The sequence below is a fragment of the Lepus europaeus genome, chromosome 1, assembly GCF_033115175.1.
Source record: "Lepus europaeus isolate LE1 chromosome 1, mLepTim1.pri, whole genome shotgun sequence".
Lineage (NCBI taxonomy): Eukaryota > Metazoa > Chordata > Mammalia > Lagomorpha > Leporidae > Lepus > Lepus europaeus.
Window position 1 is genome coordinate 115,879,855 of NC_084827.1, and position 21,285 is coordinate 115,901,139.

Sequence of the window (21,285 nt, forward strand, 5' to 3'; positions counted from 1 at the left end):
AACAGGAAGTTCGCTGTGAATCCCTTCCCTCACGACATGACAAACTTTGCCTTTGTTCTTGCTGGACCGATCGCTGTGCCCTAAGTGACAGCTTGTAGGACTTGCCTGCATAAATGACTGATTAAGTGGGGCATTTCATGGGCTTGGCATTGCCTGTCACCGCAGGAGCAGTTTGGCACTTGCCCTTGGTGTCTTTGTACCCAGGGAAGCAGCCACAGGGTCGCAGCCATGGCGATTCAGGCTCCGGAGTGGGGAGCTGGCTGTGGCTGCCCATTCACAGTGTGGGGTCCATTATAAGATTATCTCAAGTTTCTAAGAAATTTTATTACTAAAATCAATCAGTTCGTTGTTGGAAATTTGGAAACCACCAAAAAGAGTTAAAGAAGAATAAATAACACCTGCAGTCACATGGCCCAGAGATAATTACTGCTAATTTTTGGTGCCTCTCCCTCTGGCTGTTCTTCAATCCTTAATGTTTTATGATTAAGAATGCATCAGAGCATTCTCCCTTAAACTTAGATCTTCTGGGATTTTTTTAAAGAGATTTTATTTATTTATTTGAGAGGTAGAGTTACAGACAGAGAAAGGGAGAGATAGAGAGAAAGGTCTTCCATCTGCTGGTTCATCCCCCCAAATATCTGCATTGGCCAGAGCTAGGCAACTCAAGAGCCAGGAGCCACTTCCAGGTCTCCCATGCAGGTGCGGGGGCCCAAGCACTTGGTCCGTCTTCCACTGCTTTCCCAGGCCATAGGCAAAGAGCTGGATTGGAAGTGGAGCTGCCAGGCTGAACCAGTGCCCATATGGAATGCTGACACTGCAGGAGGAGGCTTAGCCTACTATGCCACAGTGCCGGCCCCAACCTGGGATGTTTTAAATAGGTACTGAGTAATCTATCCTCTGAATGCCCCCTTAATGCATTCAGTGTGTGATTGGTGGATGTTTAGATTGAGTCTCAAGCCCTTCCTATTGTTAGGAGCAGCAAAGTCTTATTTCAGTTCTCTTCTTCCCAGAACAAAGAGCGAGCTCCTAGCCTGGCAGGCACAGGGGTAGGAGTGGGGCCAGAAAGATGCTGGGAGAGTTCCTGCAGGGAAGCTATTTCCCATGGAGGAGCTGGCAGGCCAGCAGCACCGTGCATGTGGCTGCAGAGTCTCAGGCCAAGGTCAGGTGGAGGGGATCTGCTATTTCGTCTGTGCACCTTGGACCTTATTTCGTGGTTGTTTGGGGGCACCACTGGGAAGTGTTAAAGGGAGGTGTAGTGTGGGCAGCTCCCCTGCTACCCATGAAAAATGGACAGGAGAAGCCAAGACCAAATTAAGAGTAAAATAGATCACATTTTGAGAATTTAATTATAGCATTTGAGATACATGCATTTGACCCAAGATCCTACAAAAAAGAAAGTTAAGAGAAAGAGAAAGTAGAACTGAGTACAAGAACCCTGGGTTCTAGTCTTCCTAGTTTTCCAGTTAGCCTTCCAATTCCCCAGGCTGCAAATCTCTTCAGCTATAAAGTGCATGTAATAAGAACGACTTGCCTTCTCCCTATTTCACAAGGTGATTATAAGTGGAAACACAGATGCGATTGTGTTTAATCACACCAACATCTGTTGAGTACATGTACACTAACAACTGTTTTCAACAGTTATTTAATTTGGTTCTTTCAATAAAATGTGGTTAACTCATATTATCCCCATTTTATGGATTAGGAAGAAAAAATTTAGGCTAAGTCAGCTGCCTGTGGTTATCCAGAAAGTGATGGGCTTGGGATTTCACCCAGTTCTGTCTGACTCCTGAGTTGTGTCTCTTACTGTGCCCTGGCACCTGCCATGGTCCAAGAAGAATTCAGACTAGCTTTATGCTTTGGGCACTTAAGAAAGATGTTGGAATCTGTTTTAAAAATAAATAATACAGCCTGCGCCGTGGCTTAACAGGCTAATCCTCCGCCTTGCGGCGCCAGCATACTGGGTTCTAGTCCCGGTCGGGGCGCCGGATTCTGTCCCGGTTGCCCCTCTTCCAGGCCAGCTCTCTGCTATGGCCCGGGAAGGCAGTGGAGGATAGCCCAAGTGCTTGGGCCCTGCACCCCATGGGAGACCAGGAGAAGCACCTGGCTCCTGGCTTCGGATCAGCAAGATGTGCTGGCTGCAGCGGCCATTGGAGGGTGAACCAACGGCAAAAGGAAGACCTTTCTCTCTGTCTCTCTCTCTCTCACTATCCACTCTGCCTGTCAAAAAATAAATAAATAAATAAATAATACAGGCAAACCTCATCTCATTAAATTATTATCATACAGACCTGAATGGAGTACAAGTGTACAGGGCTTAGGGAAAAAGATATTTTGTGTATGTGTAGGAAATATCCAGAAATGCCACTCATACATAATGAGTTATGATAGTTATGAGCAGGTGTTTGGCACAGTGGGTAAAGACACTGCGTGAGACACCTACATCCCACATTGGAGTCCTTCGTTAGAGTTCCGGCTCTGGCTCCTGACCCCTGACCCCAGCTTCTTGCTAATGCAGACCCTGGGGGGCAGCTGTTATGGCTCATGTTCCTGTCACCAACACAAGAGACCTGGATTGCATTCCTGACTCCGGCTTTGACCCCTCGGTCGTTGAGGGCATTTGAGGAGTTAACCAATGGATATGATCTCTCAAACAATAATAATTTATTTTTCTTGAAGGAGTGATATGCTTCTGACATCTGTAATTCTTTTATGTTTGTATTATATATTGAGTTCCACTAGGTATTATCCAACTGGCCGTATAAGTTAGTTTTAAAATCCATTTTCAAAGGTGATTCTGTAGGAATTACATTTATATATAAAACTATATACTTTATAGTTTTAATTGCCTTATGACCAGTGTTGTCAGATCAAATATAGGATACCTGGTTAAATTCGGGTTCTGTAGGAACAATAAATGATTTTTTTAAATGTATTGATTTTATTTGAAAGAGTTAAAGAGAGAGAGTAAGGGGGGGGGGGGGTCTTCCATCTGCTGGTTCACTGGTTCACATTATGATGGCCATAATGACTGGAACTGAGCCAATCTGAAGCCAGGAGCTTCTTCCAAATCTCCCAGATGGGTGCAAGGGCCCAAGGACTTGTGCCGTCTTCTACTGCTTTCCCAGGCCATAGCAGAGAGCTGGATCAGAAGTGGAGCAGCCAGGACTCACTGGCGCCCATATGGGATGCCAGCACTATAGGCAGCGGCCCCAACAAATGATTTTTGAAATGAGTATGCTTCTCAATGTTTTAGTTTTGTTTTGCTAAATGTGGCACTTGACTTAGGATAACTAATCTGCTGCTTTTCACAATTTCCTTGAAAAGGTATTGGAAAATTTACTACATAGAAACCGCTGACATCCCATGGCCCCAGGAGGAGCCAGTTTACTCCACATCAATTCTCTACCCAGAAGCACAAACACCCTTTAATAACCAACATTTGAATGGCACTATATGGCTATAGTGAGCAGACAGTCATCACCTCTTTGAACTCTGTAAGCTAAGTAGGGCTCATTATGGTCCATTATGGAGAAAAGCAGAAATTAAGTTTCTCGGATGCCAAATACCTTTCTTAGCCTCACACCCCGCAGTATTATGTGGCCACACCAGAAACTGGTCCAAATCGTACTGCAAGTCCAATTTCCTTTCTTCCTTTCTTCTTTATTGACAATATTCTTTCCTCTTCTCTCGTCCCCTCCGGTAGATTTACTCAGTAAGCACTGACATGACCCAAAGACGTGGACGATCCATCTGTCTCCACTTGAATAAGAATTGCCTCTTTGCAAGGAGAAGTTAGTGGTGCATCTTTGCAACAGAACACTCAGGGCTCAGAGTCACTGAGTTATGGCTGCATTACCCCATGCCCTGCTGGGGATGACTTCTCTTCTCACAGTGTTCCACTGCCTTTCCCTTTTTCTGCTGTTGTAGACTGTGTTCCTTTCAATTTCATAGAGAAGCCAAGGCTCTGTGGCAGAACCAGGAAATACCTACTTGCATCTGATAGACATCTTCCGGGTTAGAAATAAGGGGAGGGGTGGTGGTGTGACGGGGAGCTGGGCAGACAGACATTCTAGGTGTCCAGTCATCAGGATCCTGGAATTTCTCTGATACTTAAGAAGCATGGGAAAGAGAAATGCCTGGGAAGTGACAAAAGAAAAAATAAATGCCACACTTGACTGATTTGCTAGTCAAGGACATGGCAACCCAGCAAAGTTTCTTTTACTGGAAATGAATTGAGCTGTTATGCAGATCTTGAGTTTCGAGAAAGGTCTGAGTTGGAGATATGACTTATAAGTAGGAGACCCAGATGCACTACTATGAAGTCTTGCATCAAAATAAAAGGATCCTCCCTCTCTCCACCCCATCCCCAAAAAGAAAGCAAGCCTTTTTTTTATTATTATTATTATTATTTTTTAATGTCCAACCTTGACCATGGCTTATGTAGGTTCTCTGTAACGTAGACTTCTCAGGCCATGGCCCCACATCCCAGGGTCTGTGGTGCATCAGGTGCAGTGGAGCCAGGCTGTTTGCTTGGCTCCCTGCGTAGCTGCTTGGCAGCTGAGATGACTACTCGGTTCCTCCACGTTCCAGGAACGCAGGCGCTGTGACTCTGACCTTGATAAATTCCTTGATACACTGTGTCTACCAGCAGCTTCCAATGCCACCTGAGCCCTCCCCTCCTTTAATGTGTAAGCTGCTCTCCCGGCCTTCCCCGCTTATTATCTCGTCTGTAAGCAGACATTGCCGCTGCAGCACCTCCCCTGCAGAAACTAGGCCTTTCCCCAGCGGGGTCCCACAAATCCACATCAATGTGGCACCGGCGGTCTTGTGAAGAAGCAGGGAGGCCTCATCTCTCTCCCTGTGACATCCGGAGAAGGACAGGTAAACAGGTGCGCTCCACAGAGCCCATTCACTCCCGGCCTCACAGGCTCCTCTCATGCGGGTCCCTGGGGGGCTGTGCTCTGGCCGGGCCACACTGCGCCCCTTGCCCTTGAGTGCTGAATGGCCTTCATTGCCCAGGACCCTTTCATTGCTGTTTGAACAGGCTGGGGGCTGGTGTGTACGATCACGTCTCCATCGGCTCCCTGTCACCAAAGCGTGAAAGCAGCTTGATGCTACTGTTGGCCCAGAGAAACCTGCCTTTAGAAGGTGGCTGTATTCCGTGATGGTGGCAGGGGATGCTCCATTTTAGATGGCGTCCATCGGGTCCTTTTGGAGTGAGCGGAGAGGAGGGGAGAGGGGAGCACCTTTCCTGAGATGCTGGAAGGCACAACAGCCCTGAGCTATGGCCTTGGAACGGCTGGGCTCCTGACTGTCCTCGCTGCCACAAAAACTGGGACCCCCTGGGCTGGGGGAGGGGCTCACATCTGGGCCAGGCTGACTTCTGCTCCACACAGCCTCCTCCTTGACGTTTGTGGGCTCATCCTGTGAGGCCCACACTGTCGGGATGGTGGAGCAACGGCATTCTTCGAGAAGAAGCACCGGAGACAAGTTTCGGTGCACATGTCCGTTTGCTAACAGTCAGGCACAGGCTTCTACGGGGCAGGCAAAGAGGGGAGTAGCTAGTTCAGGGCAGCACTAATTCTCTAGGATAAAGCCAATAATGGCGCCTCTACTCTTCTCCAATCAGCTTGAAGGTCATGTAGCCTATGTAGCCTTCCTTATGGGTCTGGGCCACACCCGGGAGCTGTTTACCTGATTGACAATTACAAGGCCCCTCAACAGGAAGCGGGGGTAAGGGAAATGTTCCTGGGGCCCCTGCTGCCTGCCAGCAGTTCAGGTCATGTGTGGCTCAGTGTGCAGATCATGTGTGGCTCAGTGTGCTGAATCCCTGACCAGGGTCTTTCCTTGGAGGCATGGGCTGCCCTGCCCTCATTTTTTTTTTTTTTTTTTTTTTTTAAAGGCAGAGTGGACAGTGAGAGAGAGACAGAGAGAAAGGTCTTCCTTTTTGCCGTTGGTTCACCCTCCAATGGCCGCCGTGGCCGGCACACCGTGCTGATCCGAAGCCAAGAGCCAGGTGCTTCTCCTGGTCTCCCACGCGGGTTCAGGGCCCAAGAACTTGGCCATCCTCCACTGCACTCCCAGGCCATAGCAGAGAGCTGGCCTGGAAGAGGGGCAACCGGGACAGAATCCGGCACCCCGAACAGGACTAGAACCCAGTGTGCCGGCGCCGCAGGCGGAGGATTAGCCTGTTGAGCCACAGCGCCCTGCCCTCTTAAACTCCTGCATGGGCTAGGCAGGCAGTCTTCCAGCCAGGCACAGGATCACCCACAGATGTTGACGTCCCTGGGGCCAGGGTCCTGGTTCCTTTCGGGACCGCTGTGGTGGCTTGTCTAACTCTGAATCAGCTCAAGCTTTAAGCCATCTCTTCACGCCTCACAGTCCTGGTTTCTGTCGCCTCATTACAACAGCACTGCCAGGCTTTTTGCTGCCTGGGTGGGTTGTCCCACAGCAGCAGCCATGTGATGATAGTCACCACCCGAGACCACAGCATCTGCTGTATGTCGCTGGGTTTTCCATTCTCCCCTTTCATTTGGAATGGCCTGGAAGACTCAGCAACTGGAACTGTTTGAGGCTTTGTTCTATTACATGCTGTTTCCAACAGCACCCACAGCCTCCTCCCCTAGGGCATCCAGGGAAGTCTCCCCCTGGGTGGGCTCAGAGGACCATTGGTTTCTGTGCAGGTGAAGCTGCTGTGCCCCCAGGAGAGCGCCCCCACTGGCATTGGGAGGTCGCCCCTCCAGTGAGGCCTGTTTCCTAGTGGGCTGCGCTTTAGGAGTCCCCAGCCTCCTGCTAGTTGCTGAGATAAAGTGGATTTTCCAGAAACAGAGGGAGCCCACTGGCGCACTTCGCTCCTGGGCCGCTGTAGCCCCCTCCATCCCCTGTGTGCCCATGGGGAGCCAGGTGTGCAGAGGCTCCGGCCTGCTTCTCTTGCAGGTTCCCATACTAGTTCAGAGAGCCCTCCCTGGGCATCTGTGGGAGAGCATAGGTCTCAGGCTTTCGACCTCTGCCCTGTGTGCTGCTCAGTGTGGGGGCTGTGGAGAGGAGGGGTGACTGCCCAAACCCACCTGAGTGGAGTGGCCTCTGGGAACCCCCTCAGGCATCGCCCTCTCCTGCCCTTCATGCTTGCTGGGGCCCCAGTCTGTCTCCCCAGTGATGCGACTTTTCTCTGTGGGTGTTGAACTGTGGTTTTTTCCAGTTTTACCTCACAGACATTCTATTCTGCTCTGATTCTATTCTATTCCATTCCGTTCTGTTCCATTCTGCCTTCTTTCATCCAAGACTTCCTATTCTTTCTGGTGTGCTAGAAGTACTCACTGGCTCCTTTAGGTGGTAGTAGTGGTGATGGTGCTTTGTTTTCTGGTACCGTTTGAGTGTTAGAATAGCTTTTCCATCAGACCCATAGCACAACAGAGCAAACAGGCCCATCTCACCAGGTGCTGGTGGTTGAACTTGAGTGGTCACCTGCACCATGACATAGTAGACTGGTAACCTCTATCAGTCTACTGGTATGAAAGGAACGGAAACCCTCAGGCAAGTGTACTTGCCTCTGTGGGACTTGCCCTGAAAGACAAACGCATCATTTCACCCGGTTCCCCCTCTGTTTATACAATTTGCTGTGTGTCCTGTATGAAAACCCAGTGGTGCCGGGGACTCCTTGTGTTAACTGGCAGGAGGAAGGACAGTAGGACATCCGCTCCCGCTTCCCACGGCCCGCAGAACAATAGCTGGTCCCTGCTATTGCCACCTTCGCCCTTGGGCAGACCCTGAAATCAGCATGAATTGTGTTCATTCATCCAACGGAGCCCTATCACACACCCACCCTGAGACTGCCTTCCTGCATTAGTGCTGTCTTTCCAGTGTATTCAATGGCGCATGTATGTCAAGTCATGGTTCCCATTCTACTGGTGCAGAAACAAAGCATTAGACCAATTGGGAAGCTAGAAAATTGCTTATTTAGATCTGAAATCTCGTTTCTGCTTCCAATCCGGAGTCCTTGGCACTACCAGATATTGCTTCTCTTGAGAAAAGAGCAGTTGAGCTTGTAAATACCTAAGCAAATAACATTGGTCAGAGCAGCAGGACCATGTGCCATGGAATAAGAAAGGCTGGCAAGCTGACCTGGGAGTGAGGATATCTGAGCTGGACTTGAGGCAGAGGCAGCCCAGGCAAGGAGAGGAGCAGCCAGATGTCCTGGAAGCAGGAAACGCAGAATGTTTGAGGAATGGAGAGATGCCCAGCCTGGCTGGAACAGAGAATGTCGCTGTCCAGGAAAGAGTGGAAAGAGGGACCGTAGGTGAGTCTGCAAAAATGGATCCAGATCTGGTCTTAAAGAGCTTTGTGTGGAGACAAGGAGGGCCTCTGGATAGACTGAGCTCGCAGTACTTGTGGGTTGTGGGTGTGTAGGAAAAGATGGCCAGAAAGCCGCTGGGGCTCAGGAAGAATGGCTGTATGGAGAGAAAGCGTTAGGTCACGTCGTTATATAGATGGAAGTTGGGTTTTTCCCCTGAGGAGAGGAGAACAAAGCCTTGAGGCAGGGCACAAAGCAAGAGTTGGACAGAAGAGCAACAAACCAAAACACATGCCAAGAACGGTTTGGAAAAGCAGGCAGTGAGCTGGGAGGGTAGGCAGCGTGGCGGGGGGGGGGGGGGGGGGGGAGGAGAGCTTGGGGCAGCACCGAGTGGCACGGGGCGGTGCATAAACTGAGCATGTGTTACACGTAGCTTGAACGTTGCCATCTTGGCCTCACGCTGTGGTGCAGGTCCTGAGACTCACTGTAGAGGCTCCAAAGTCAGCCTGGAACCATGACGTCACATGTTTAATGTATTGCATTGAGTGCCTGACAGTTCCTCCTCATGTTTTAAATACAGGAGGAAATGTCATTATTTTTAAGACAGTGAGATTTGCAGATTCTACAGGTAGTGCTTTTTTGAAACCCATAAGACTTAAGACAGAGTTCGTATTGATATTATATAAACACTCCTCCTGAACTCACAGAGATCTGCTCACAAAGATCCCAACTTTGGATCTGTCAAGGTTTTAGAGCCAAATTCTAAGCCTTTCCTTTCCCCTTTGCTAAGCCTTTCTTTTCCTTTTCCCCTCCTTCTGTGACCGCCTGCCCCGAGGAGGTGAGAAGGACACTTGGTGACTGTTTTCTTTGAGCCAAGCTGATGTCAAGTAGCAAGAACAGCAGGGCTGCTCCTTGCGCGAAAGAGCCGTAATCCTATTATGCCCACCTTGAGACGTATGTGTGAGAGGCATAGGTGGATGGAGGTGATTCGATTGACTTTTAAATCCCCAAGGGTCCCGATTTCAAAATCCCCGTGTCTGAGTCAAGAGGCAGATTAGGCCTCTCGCTAAGAAGGCCTGACCCTTTGGAGGCCAGTGGTGCAGCCTTTCTTCCGAGTCTTTGTGGGTCCCACCCTGGCTGGCTCCACCATTAACCACTAGATTAGTGTGCAGTTCTGGCCTCCAGGAGGGGTCCTTAGCAGGAGGTATCCTGGCAGGCGTCTCCCAGGTTGTCTTTGTGCAGTCAGGATTAGGAAATGTCTCCTCTGACGCCTGTGTGAGAGGAGGGGTCCTAGTCCTTTGCTCATGCTTCAGCCACCCCTGTGAAGGCAAAGTACAGTTTCCTTCCTGCAGCCCTCCCAAGGGGCCTGCTGTCTCCCCACATGCTAATAGGCTTGCAAAGTCTTTAATCCAGTTAGCGCCCTTAGAATATTTCCGGCGCAGTTTCGACTCCTCAGAGCACTGACCTAGTCGTTGACTGTGTTTCAGATGCAATTTGCTGGGCAGATTAACACACTTTTTTTTAAGGTTGGTTAACCTCTGCAAGACTTTGAGTTTTGAGTAACACTTTGCTGGAGTTTTTTTCACTTGCACAAATAAATAGATAGATGCCTTCACATGTACTGCTTCCTTCAGCTCTAATGGTGTCTCTCAGGAAGGCGTTGTCCTCCATGTTGGGGGGAGACTAAGACTCTGATGACACCCAGGTGGTGAGTGGTGGGGAGAACTTGACCGCCAGTGCTCTGCTCACTATGCCAAGACTCCCTGAATTTATTTAACCTAAAACCACATTTTAAATTGTAATATAGGGGGCAGGTAATTGGCCTAGCAGTTAAGATGCTACTTGAGATGCCCATGTCCAACATCAGAATGCCTAGGTTCGAGTCCCAGCTCTGCTTCCAATACTAGCTTCCTAATATTAACACAGGCCCTGGCAGGCAGCAGCGCTGGCTCGGGTAGTCGGGCCCCTGTACCCACTTGGGAGACCAGGATTGAATTCCTGACTCCTAGCTTTGGCCTGACCCAGTCCTGGCCAGTACAGGCATCTGGCAGTGAGCCAGCAGATAAGAGCGCTCCGTCTTTCTGTCTGTATGCTTTGTCTCTCTGTGTCTCTCTACCTCTCAAATAAAAATAACAGTAAAACGAGGTTTTTATAAAGGACACTCCCTTTTAAAAGGTTATAATACTGAAATACCATTAGTAAGTCACTAAGATTTAAATGTCTAACATACAGTAGCATTGAATAATGCCATGAGTTGTTGCTATTTTAGGACAAAATGCTCAAAGAAGACTAGTCATGTACTAAGTGTGGTGTGTACTGCAGCAGGTGGCTGGGAGTCCATACAGCCTCTCTATACACGTGTAGACTGCTTCTCAGCTAACTCCCTAGCATCCTCAGAGTTAATAACCCATTTGGTCTTAAGTTTCAAAAACATATTAAGGCTCCTTATATTGCAGAAAGCAACAAAGTCCCAATTACTAGCCCATTAACAAAAGTGAACACTCTGTGATTTCAAAATAATTGCAGACACAAAAGACGGTTGGAATCACCCAGCCTTCTTATGCCAAACGTGTCCATAACACCCCACTCCCCATTTCTGAAAAACATATTGCTGGATAGTAATCTTATAATAAGCTTTAAAATTAAAAAACCTCACATAAATAGTTTTATGGAGAGAGGTGGTGCAGGGAGCGAGTTTGGGAAATGTGGGTGCAAGCCTTCCATCTTTCCCTCTCTCTCTAATCCAGATGCCACTGTGTGCCTTCTCCCCATCTTGTGCCCTCCCCTCTGCAGGGCCACGTAAGGCACTGTGGAGACTGCAGCCATCCTGTGCTCTGAAAGAAGTGTGTTATGTAGCCCAAAACAGTGGTGCCCACAGCACCGTTAGTCTGTGAGGCTAAGAGATCACACAGGACCCCAGGGGGTTTAGATCAGTGGTCAAGTTGGTTAAACCAATGGTTTTTAAATGGCATGAAAAGACACGTTGTGTCATTATTGATCGAGGTGTAATGAGAAGCAGCCTTTTAGATGGGTCCTCTACAAAGTGAGAGCTTAGGCAGCCAGCTGCCCTGTGGAGGGAGAGGCTCAGCCCCCTGAGGCTGGAAGGGGAGCGTCCTGTGCCTGCTGGGTTTCTTCTTCCATACCCTTCCACCAAGGAACACATTCGTTTCACAAATCCCTTCAGGAATGATGATGTCATAATCTCTCTCTCTGCCAGTATCCTTTTATGTGGAAGAAATCCCTGAACATGTCACTGACCCCTGAATTGATTTCCATATATGAAACTTTTTGATTGCCTTTTTTTTTTCATTACATCCTCCTTACTTTTTTTCTTTGTAGACCTGGCCAGAGGACTGTGGATGACCTAGAGATTATCTACGAAGAGCTCCTTCACATTAAAGCCTTATCCCACCTCTCCACCACGGTGAGTTGTCTCAGCTGGCCATGTGCAGGGCACTTTGAATTAAATGCACTCTTTTAAAAAAATATTTGTTTATTTGAAAGTCAGAGTTGCACAGAGAGAAGAGGCAGAGAGAGAGAGAGACAGAGGTCTTCCATCCAATGGTTCACTCCCCAGATGGCCACAAGGGCCGGAGCTATGCCAATCCGAGGCCAGGAGCTTCTTCTGGGTCTCCCATGTGGGTGCAGGGCCCCAAGGACTTCTGTCATCTTCTACTGCTTTCCCAGGCCATAGCAGAGAGCTGGATCAGAAGAGGAGCAGCCGGGTCTCAAACTGGTGCCCATATGGGATGCCGGCGCTTCAGGCCAGGGCATTAACCTGCTGCACCATAGCGCTGGCCCCCTCAATGCACTCTTAGGACTGGAGAAGATACTGTGGTGTGGGAGGCTGGATTGCCGAGATCCACCTCCTAAATGCTTGCACTCTGTCTTCTGAGAGGCCATGGAAGTTGGGCCCAGCAAGAGTCACCAGAAGGGACTCAGGCATTATCTCATTATTAGCAGTTGCCTGTGCACCCAAGCCCTCAAAGCTGTCTGATTGAAGTGGGACTGGAACAGGTGCTCCTCCTGACAACCTGAATGTGGGGATCTGGGACTTGGGAGCAGCTCAGTCACCCTCCTGTGACATATGGGGCCTGGAGGGAGATGGAGAGAACTCCAGATGTCCTGTCCTGGCCCTAGAGGACAGCTCCACACAGGTTTGCTGCTATATTGAGAAAGGAGGGAGATGTCACTTCCAATCGGTGAAGGCACCATAGCATTTCTCACTAGTTAAGGTGAAGAAAGGGCGTAATGGCTGCATCTGATGCCAGACTTTGCCCTGATTGCCTTTTTTTAGCTTTGCCTTACAGATTGGGATAGCAACATGTGCTTGCATGGGAATGTGATCTCCTGGCAACACAGGCTCGGGTGTGCTAATAATTTGAGAAGGATGAGGAAGTATTTTGAATTTTCATAGATGATATACTAAGGGCCCTAAGCTATCCCTATACAGAGCAATAGAGCTATCATTTGGGACTCTAATTTGGAATGTTAAAAACTTTTGGAATGGTAGCTAGCTAGGAGTAATTTGGAATTTTGCTATTTGGGAATAACTTAGAATTGTCACTATCTCAGAGCGGAAACCGGTCATGTATTTAAGCTTTGTTATTCAACTTTACGACGATGAGGTTTGCAGCCCCTTACAGGGATGCCCTATGTGTGAGGCAGGGAAGAGCCACTAACAGCAAGAACGTGCTGGGATTCTATAGATGTCTCTCCTTCCTGTCCAGGAAAAGACAGGCAGACAAATGGGCTGGTACATGTGCGACCGTGTTTGACGCTGTCTCTAAGGAGGTTGTCTGGTATATAAATTAACGTAAGTTATTCTCCTATGAAAGCAACTTGTGGACAAGTTTTAAGACTCTGGCTGGGGAGCAGGCATTTAGTCCAGCAATTAAGAGGCCCACATCCCACATCGAAGTGCCTGGGTTTGGTTTCTGGCTCCAGCTCCTTATGCCAGCTTCTGGCCCATGCGCACCCTGGGGGGCAGCCACAATGGTTTGAGTGGTGGGGTTTCTGCCACCCTTGTGGGGACCAGGATTGATTTCCCAGCTCCTGCCTCTCGTCCTAGCCAGCCCCGGCCTTTACAGGTACCTGTGGAGTGAACCAGTAGATAGCAGCTCTCCCACTCTCTCCTTCTCTGTCTCTCAGATAAATAAAGAGAATTTTAAAAAGAAAAGAACTGAGTAGCAAGTCTTGTAGAACTGGTTCCAACTGACAGTAGCAGCCAGCAAGGGAGAGACGGCCGTGGCAAGCAAGGGGATGGTCAGCCCGAGTCCCTCTTCCCCAGACCCCTCAAGTCTGACTGTTCTGCTGTCTTCTCTTTGTCTTCTAGGTGAAACGGGAGTTAGCGGGTGTTCTCATCTTTGAGTCTCACGCCAAAGGAGGGACCGTGTGTAAGTGAAATCTGCAAGGGAGCATAGCGCTGGTCGCCTCCCTCGTGAGTGTGTGCAGTGGGAGCCTGGGGGTCAGTGCCCCCGCCTTGGGCCCAGCCTGGGCTGCAGGCCGTCACATGGCTCCTTGCTCTTTCTGGCCCTGTAGTTATCTACTGCATCAGTCTTTTCTCATGAAGAGTGATGGTTTTCCAGTCCCAGCTCAGGTTGTGGTTGCCAGCTTGAGCCTCACTCCCCCTGGTTCCTGCTGGCTCACAGCGGTGTCTAAAGAGGTTGAGACGAAGCCTTTGCTCTTCCACGTGGGCCCTGGGCAGTGCCTTTCACAGTGACCTCGCCTCAGCCTGCGGCTTTGGAAGAACCAAGCTCTCTCATGAGAGGACTGCTCAAGACCGCATTGAAGCGATCCTGCATTCTTCTCTGGCTTCCGCTGTGGACTGCAGGCCTGAGAGAATGTCTTTGTCCTGATATGTGCAGTACCAGCATCTGCAGAACTCAAGTCCTGACAGTTCTGTGGTCCTATTTGGAAGGGAAAAATTGAAATTGGGTGTGAAAGCCGTAGTCAGTGTTAATTAAGGTCATATTTCCCACAAGTCTTCAAAATCCTCCTTACAAGGCCAGTGATCTATGTAGGTCTGGCAACAGCCCCTTCTCTAACCTGTGCTACAGAATAAAGTGAGATGCTAAGGTTCTTGCAAGTTCCGCAGTAAAGAGGAAGGGTCACTGTGTCTAAGCTGGCGTTCTCCAAACCCAATGAAAGACAACACTTTTTTAACGGGACTTCTGGTAGCTTTGGAAAAGGTTGAGTTGGGTTAGTCAAATGAGCATGAATTCGCAAATGTTTTTAAAATCACATTTCAAGTTGTTTTACCTTCAATCTCCAAACATGACGTTACTGACCTTGGTATGTATTTCAGTAAGAATGTCATTTCTCTGTCACTTAAGGTTCCCTGTAACATGTTTTATTTGTTGTGGTCACTGATAACTTACATGTCTTTTCATTCAAAGTTACTGTTTTCATTTTATTATGAAACCGTAAGTGTTTCAAACAAAAATAGAGAACATTGAAAAAACCTTCAAAACCCGTACCAAGCAGCACCATCACGCCTCATTTCTTCCCGTTTGCTAAAGAAAGACATCACACTGCCCCTTGTGGCTGCCTTCATCCATTCTCCTTCCCCACTGCAGGGTACCTCGGACCCCACATGCAGTGATTATCGTTCCAACCTATTTTTTTTTATAAATCTGTAGGTATATGTCTGTAAACAATGCATAATGCTGATTTGCATGTTTTCAAACTTACTGGTCAGCTTACTCTTAAAAACGATTTTCTATGGCATAATGTTTTGATAAATTGTGGGGGAAATGTGTGTTGCTTTAAGAAATGGATGGCTCATAAATTGATACCCGGTGAAAGCTGTCTTTTAGGGCCTGGCGAGGAATGCAGTGTTTCTCTTCCTTTCATGTTCTATAGAAAAGGAAATAACATTCCACCTGAATAAGTTAGGATTTGCCAGTAATTTTTTTTTATTTCACATATGCAAAATTCTGGGGAGTTAGAACTGATGATTTGATAAGCTGTAATTTATATTGATGTGCTTCTATTCTTGTCATATGTCTTTTCATCTTTTTGTGTCTAGTGTTTAACCAGGGGGAAGAAGGAACCTCCTGGTACATTATTCTAAAAGGATCTGTGAATGTAGTCATTTATGGCAAGGTATATATGCGTATATATATATATTTTTTTTTCTTTTTAAATCTCCCTTATGCTCCCTTTAGCTTCTAGCTCTAAGTTTTAGCAATGTCCTGTTACAGTAAAACCTGCAACAACATTGTTGCTCAATGGAGAAAAGGCATCATTGCATCTTTAAGTATACATTAGCTCAATTATTATACACAGAGTAACATTGTACTTTCTGGGGCTCCTCTCCTTATGGGTTATAATGTATGCAGGGACTTCAAAAAGTTCATAAAAATGAAATGAAAAAGTAAGTGCAAAAAAATTGAAATCCATGCCTAGTTTTTCTTTTTTTTTTTTTTTTAAGATTTATTTATGTATTTGAAAGACAGAGTTACAGAGAGGGGGAAGAGAGAGATCTTCCATCCACCGATTGACTCCCCAGATGCCACAATGAATAGAGTTAGGCTGATCCAAAGCCAGGAGCCAGGAACCAGGAGCTTCTTCCTGATCAGCCACATGGGTGCAGGGGCCCAACACTTGGGCCATCTTCTGCTGCTTTCCCAGGTGCATTAGCAGGGAGCTGGATTGGGAAGTGTAGCAGCCGGGACTCAAACTGGCGCCCATATGGAATGTTGGCACTGCAGGCAGTGGCTTAGCCTACTATGCCACAGCACCGGCCCCCTAATTTTTCATAATATACACTTTCATGAACTTTTTTTTTTTTTTTAATTTTTGACAGGTAGAGTGGACAGCGAGAGAGAGACAGAGAGAAAGGTCTTCCTTTTGCCGTTGGTTCACCCTCCAATGGCCGCCGCGGTAGCGCGTTGCGGCCGGCGCACCGCGCTGTTCCGATGGCAGGAGCCAGGTGCTTCTCCTGGTCTCCCATGGGGTGCAGAGCCCAAACACTTGGGCCGTCCTCCTCTGCACTCCCTGGCCACAGCAGAGAGCTGGCCTGGAAGAGGGGCAACTGGGACAGGATCAGTGCCCCGACCGGGACTAGAACCCGGTGTGCCAGCGCCGCAAGGCGGAGGATTAGCCTGTTGAGCCACGGCACCGGCCCACTTTCATGAACTTTTTAAAGACCCCTCGTATGCATGGATTTTGAGAAAATGCACTGAAACAAACATCTTTCCATTCTGTTATCCACAATCGTTTTGAACTATCCTTATATACATAGACCATATCCCTCAAAGGAAGAGAAATGAACCGTGGTGATATAATTACACACTTGCCCTGTAGCAGCCCAGGTCCCACCTGCTTGTGCGCACAGTGTTTTGGAGGAAGGGTATCATGGGGAGCAAGTGGCTGTGTGCGCCATCCCAGGGGTCATCCTTGTTTCAATGCTCTGCTCTCTCCAGGGTGTGGTGTGCACCCTGCACGAGGGAGACGACTTTGGCAAGCTAGCGCTAGTGAACGATGCACCGCGAGCTGCCTCCATTGTTTTGCGGGAAGATAACTGTCATTTTTTAAGAGTGGACAAGGAAGATTTCAACCGGATCCTGAGGGTGAGTCCAAAGCTAAGTTGTCCTTTTGCCAAAAAAAAAGCAGAATTATGATGTCACATTGCTTCAGCGTTCCTGTGCTGAATGAATGCTCTAGAAAGAAGGGCTTTTGTAACAACACTGGAGCGTTTGATGTGCCGGTGCGCATGCTGGGGGCAGAGGTCGTCCTCCAGGAAAGCTGCAGGTGCAGGATGCCATGCGGGACCAGTACCTCTGCACACACGTGCACCTGCACATGGCCGTGAGAATTGAAAGCAGGCAGGATTGCCTTGGCAATTGCTGACGTCTAAGAAGCTTCTCTCTGACATTCTACATGCCCCTTTCTGTGTCCTGCACCCCATTCTCCCACCCAGTGGCAACCCCCTTTGCCCCATGCCTTTCTCTATCCCACACTTTCCCAGTCTCCAACTCCCATCCCTTCCCAAACCTGAACCTTTCTCGTTTCGTCACACATTTTCTTGATGTGTGGAGTGACTGTGTGTCAGTGGAAATGACCGTCAGTCATGGTTATTGCAACCAAGCATTTTCATTTTTAGTGCTTTGTCTCCCAGTGCAATGGCAAGTAGATGAAGAATAACCGGGGGATGGATGGGGCCATGAAATTGCCCCTGAAGGTGACTTTGGAGGCAGTGTGTGTGAAATGCAGGTGTGTTGACAGGGAGCGGTCCCAGCTCTCTGCCCACCATGCAGTCCCTGCTTCCCTGGGATAGATGCCCCAGCTTTGGCTGGTGGAGAGCTGCTTGTGGGTGGCTGGGGATGGTGACAGTGTCCCATCACCCTGGCCTCTCAGAGCAGCTTTCCCCTTCCCCTTCCCCCCTCCTCCTCTTATACATGGACATGTGTCCCTAGGAGGTGTGAAGCATAGGAATCTATTATCTTAAACACACACAAAAAAAGTTAAATTAAATCTATTGTCTTAAACACAAAGAAAATAAATTATAATGTATGCCATGGTGTAACATAAAAAAAAATACCACTTAGAACTTTACTTGGTTCGTATCTCATTGAAAATGGGGACCAAATATTGAGGACAAGCGTAGTAAATTTTTTTTAGTACTTTAAACGATACTGAAATTTACAGGTGAACTTTACTCTTTGAAGTTTACTGACATGAAGTTCATACTCAGCCAAAAAATTCCTTGAAAGAATCAAATTAGGGCCACTATCATTACTGTAACTTATAAAGCCATTCAGAATAACTGGCAAAAGGGCTTTTTAACACCTTTCACTCTGATTTTTTTAAAAAAAGGATCTTTTGATTAGAGACAAAGGTGCTACCCCTAGGGAAATTAAATACACTGGGGAGGAAGCAGGGCTTTGCTAAAGCCCAGTGCTGTTTGCCGCGCATTTTTTCTTAAGGACAAATGACTGTGCCCCCACCATCTCCCTGCTAGGCCACCCCCTCCCAAGGCTTCTCAGGGCTCAGCCACAGGACTCTCTACTCCGCTGTTTGAATCTGGGGTAGAAGCAGAGTTCCTGAAATACATGCCACCAGTCTCATCTGGTCCTCTCCCTGACCGTTCCAGCCCTTGACTTTGAAAATGACTTAATTTGTAGACGCAACAATTAGCATCACAAGCACCAAATGAGCTTCTGAAGCACTTGGAATTTTTGCCATTGTCTGCGTGAACGGCCGCATCTGCATGTGGTGTCATTTGTATTTGCAGGACGTGGAGGCGAACACAGTCAGACTTAAAGAACATGACCAAGATGTCTTGGTGCTGGAGAGGGTCCCAGCGGGGAACAGAGCTTCCAATCAAGGAAACTCACAGCCTCAGCAGAAGTATGTTTGCCTCCAACACTGTAATTGCCAGACGGTGATTAACCTTTTCACTTAGTATCATCATTTCCACAATAGCGTGTTCTCCTTTTTTTGTGGAAGGCGGCAGTGTGTGTGCTTTTCCCCTCTATTGACTAATCACACATCTTGTGGAGGATAATGTATCCATTTCTGGCACCGCATTGAGCCTGGTGCTGCCTGGGAGTCGTTCTGCAGAGAATATTCCCCTGCTGTCATACCCTCTCCCTGTACAGTCTTCAACTGTAATAGCTTTGGAAAGGAAGGCATAGGAGACAACAATGGAAGCAGGAACGCCGCGGGGCGGCTCCAAGGATGCATGGCCCCTAGGTGAGGAGAAACCACGCCATTTCAATGTCCTAAGTGTTTTCATCTTCTTATCAGAAGGAGCGTCTTGGGTGGCAACCCGGATTTCAAATATAAAGCAGTCTGCAGACTGCAGCCCAGAACCTTCCTTTTAGTGTCATTCCTCCTGATTCCTGTATGTAAAAGCAGCCTCCCGACACATTGCAAAGGTCTCCTGTTTAACCAACCTCTTTCAGAATAACTGTTCGCTTCCAGCATTTGATTCAAGTTCCTACAGAAGACTTTTTCATCCCAAGTACCCACATTTGAGTGGGAAGACAGAAGAAGAAATCGTAATAAATTCCAGAATTGAGTTTTTTAATAGGAATTAATTTTAAATGTTAGGTTAATAAAAACACTCATTCTGTAGCTAAAGAAATGTCACCAAATAATAAGTTGAAAGAGAAGGCATCTCAAGTAATTTTCCTTTGTTTGCCAAATAACTGGCAAACTGATGAGTTTTTATTGTCTGAACTAAAAGCCTAAGGCTCAGAAATTTTCCTCCAGACAATCAACAGATTTGCAAAGGAGGCAGGAAGAAACATTGTTATTACTGACACTCCACTGTATAGTTTGCAGATTGTATCTGGTCCTTATTGCGACCCGTTTTAAAAGGTGGAGAAATGTGGGCCCAGGGTTTCAAAGCTTGTGCTGGAACAGCTTGGCGTCGGGTCGGGCTTGACCAGCTTTCCTGCCTCAGTTCCCTCTGTCTCCACACTTTCAGCAGCAAAACACCTTACAGTTGAGCCCCCGAATCCACAGGTTGTACATTCGCACACTCAACCATCCATTGATGAATAACATTCAGGAAAAAAATTGCATCTGTACCGAACATGCAGAGACCTTTTCCTTGTCATTATTTCCTAAACGATACAGTGTGACCACCATTTACATAGCGTTTACATTCTATGTAGTACTGTAAGTAATTTAGAGATACTTTCAAGTATATGGGCAGATTGCAGAGATGATAAGCACATATCATGCCATTTTATGGAAGGCATAGTAAGCCTTGGTTTTGCTATCCACAGGAATCCCTGGAGCCAGTCTCCCACAGTGCTGAGGGACAAGTTTGTATGGAAATACTAAATCCTCCACATTCTCTGACAGGGTCTTCAAAAAGTTCATGGAAAGTGTGTATTATGAAGAAACTATGCATGAATTCCAAATTTTTTGTGCCTAATAAACATTTTAATTCCCCTTGTCCATAAATTTTGTGAAGTACCCTGTATAGAAAATATTGCAAAATCGTTATTTCTAAAGAGCTTCCATAAGAAGCACTAAAGAAAACCCTGTCATACAAAGTGATAACATTCCCATTTCCTGTCCTTATTCTTTCGTCATCTTTTACTACTATCCGTTCTTGAACACACTCCTGCCAAGATGTTTTGAACAGTAGTCCTCCCAGTGCCCTGAAGAGGTTGAAAATGAAGACTTTCTTCTGTGACGTCAGAGGTGCTCACAGCAACTGTGTTTCCCGGTCCTAAGTAGCACAGGAGTAGTGGTTAATCTGCATTCTTTAAGGATGCTTCTAATATCTCAGGGAAAACATGCTGACCAGAAAGGTGAACCTTGAGAATCCCCCTTAGCTTTGAAACATCCGATCAAGAGGCCCCCTGGAGATCCCCCTGCCTTCACTCTTCCTGTCATTGGGCGGGATCAAAAGAACCTGCTTGCTTCAATGACTTCCATTCAGGGTGCCCTCCAAATATAGATTTCTTATGAAATCAAACCACAGGAACTGGGAAAGGAGAGACCACGTGCATTAAGTTTATTTTAGGCCTGTATCTAATTTTCCTTTCTATCTCTTTGCGCCCTGTAATTCAGTCCAGACTTCGTACAGAATTCAAAAACTCATGCATGCTCACAGTAAACCATTTAAGACGAATCAGTGGGCAAAGCCTCTCGCACCCCGCCAAATTCCTCCTCTGAAGAATGAAAAGCTGTTCTCTTGCAGGGTCATTGAGCGTGTTGAGTTTTCCTGGGTCGGAGCAGATGGAAGACAGGCTCCATGTAAATGCTGTTCTGGACACCGTGGCGACCACCATCCACTGTGTCTGCCGATGCCTTGGGCCTCTTCCCCCTCACAATGTGCTTTGTGAGCTCAAAGAAGGTCACCATGTTGGTGCTGGTTTTAATGTTACTTTTCTGACTCAGTTTTGAGAGTCTAGAATGGTTTACGCACTTATATTTTCAACTTGTGAAACGGCCTCACTCTGCCCAAGCCACTCAACTCTGAGTGTGATATTAACAAGTCAGTAATGAGAGAGCATTTCTGGTGA

General features: G+C 47.6%; 1 protein-coding gene across 4 annotated transcripts in view; it reads left to right on the forward strand.

Annotated features, from left to right (window-relative positions):
* Nucleotides 1-21,285, forward strand: part of RAPGEF4 (Rap guanine nucleotide exchange factor 4) — a 328,711-nt gene that overhangs the window by 246,753 nt on the left and 60,673 nt on the right. For all 4 annotated transcript variants that reach the window (XM_062187806.1, XM_062187808.1, XM_062187815.1 and 1 more), the window contains 5 exons: nt 11,630-11,714; nt 13,626-13,686; nt 15,321-15,397; nt 16,720-16,866; nt 18,531-18,646. In XM_062187806.1, the coding sequence (XP_062043790.1) occupies nt 11,630-11,714; nt 13,626-13,686; nt 15,321-15,397; nt 16,720-16,866; nt 18,531-18,646 (486 nt within the window). The remainder of the gene's footprint in view (nt 1-11,629; nt 11,715-13,625; nt 13,687-15,320; nt 15,398-16,719; nt 16,867-18,530; nt 18,647-21,285) is intronic.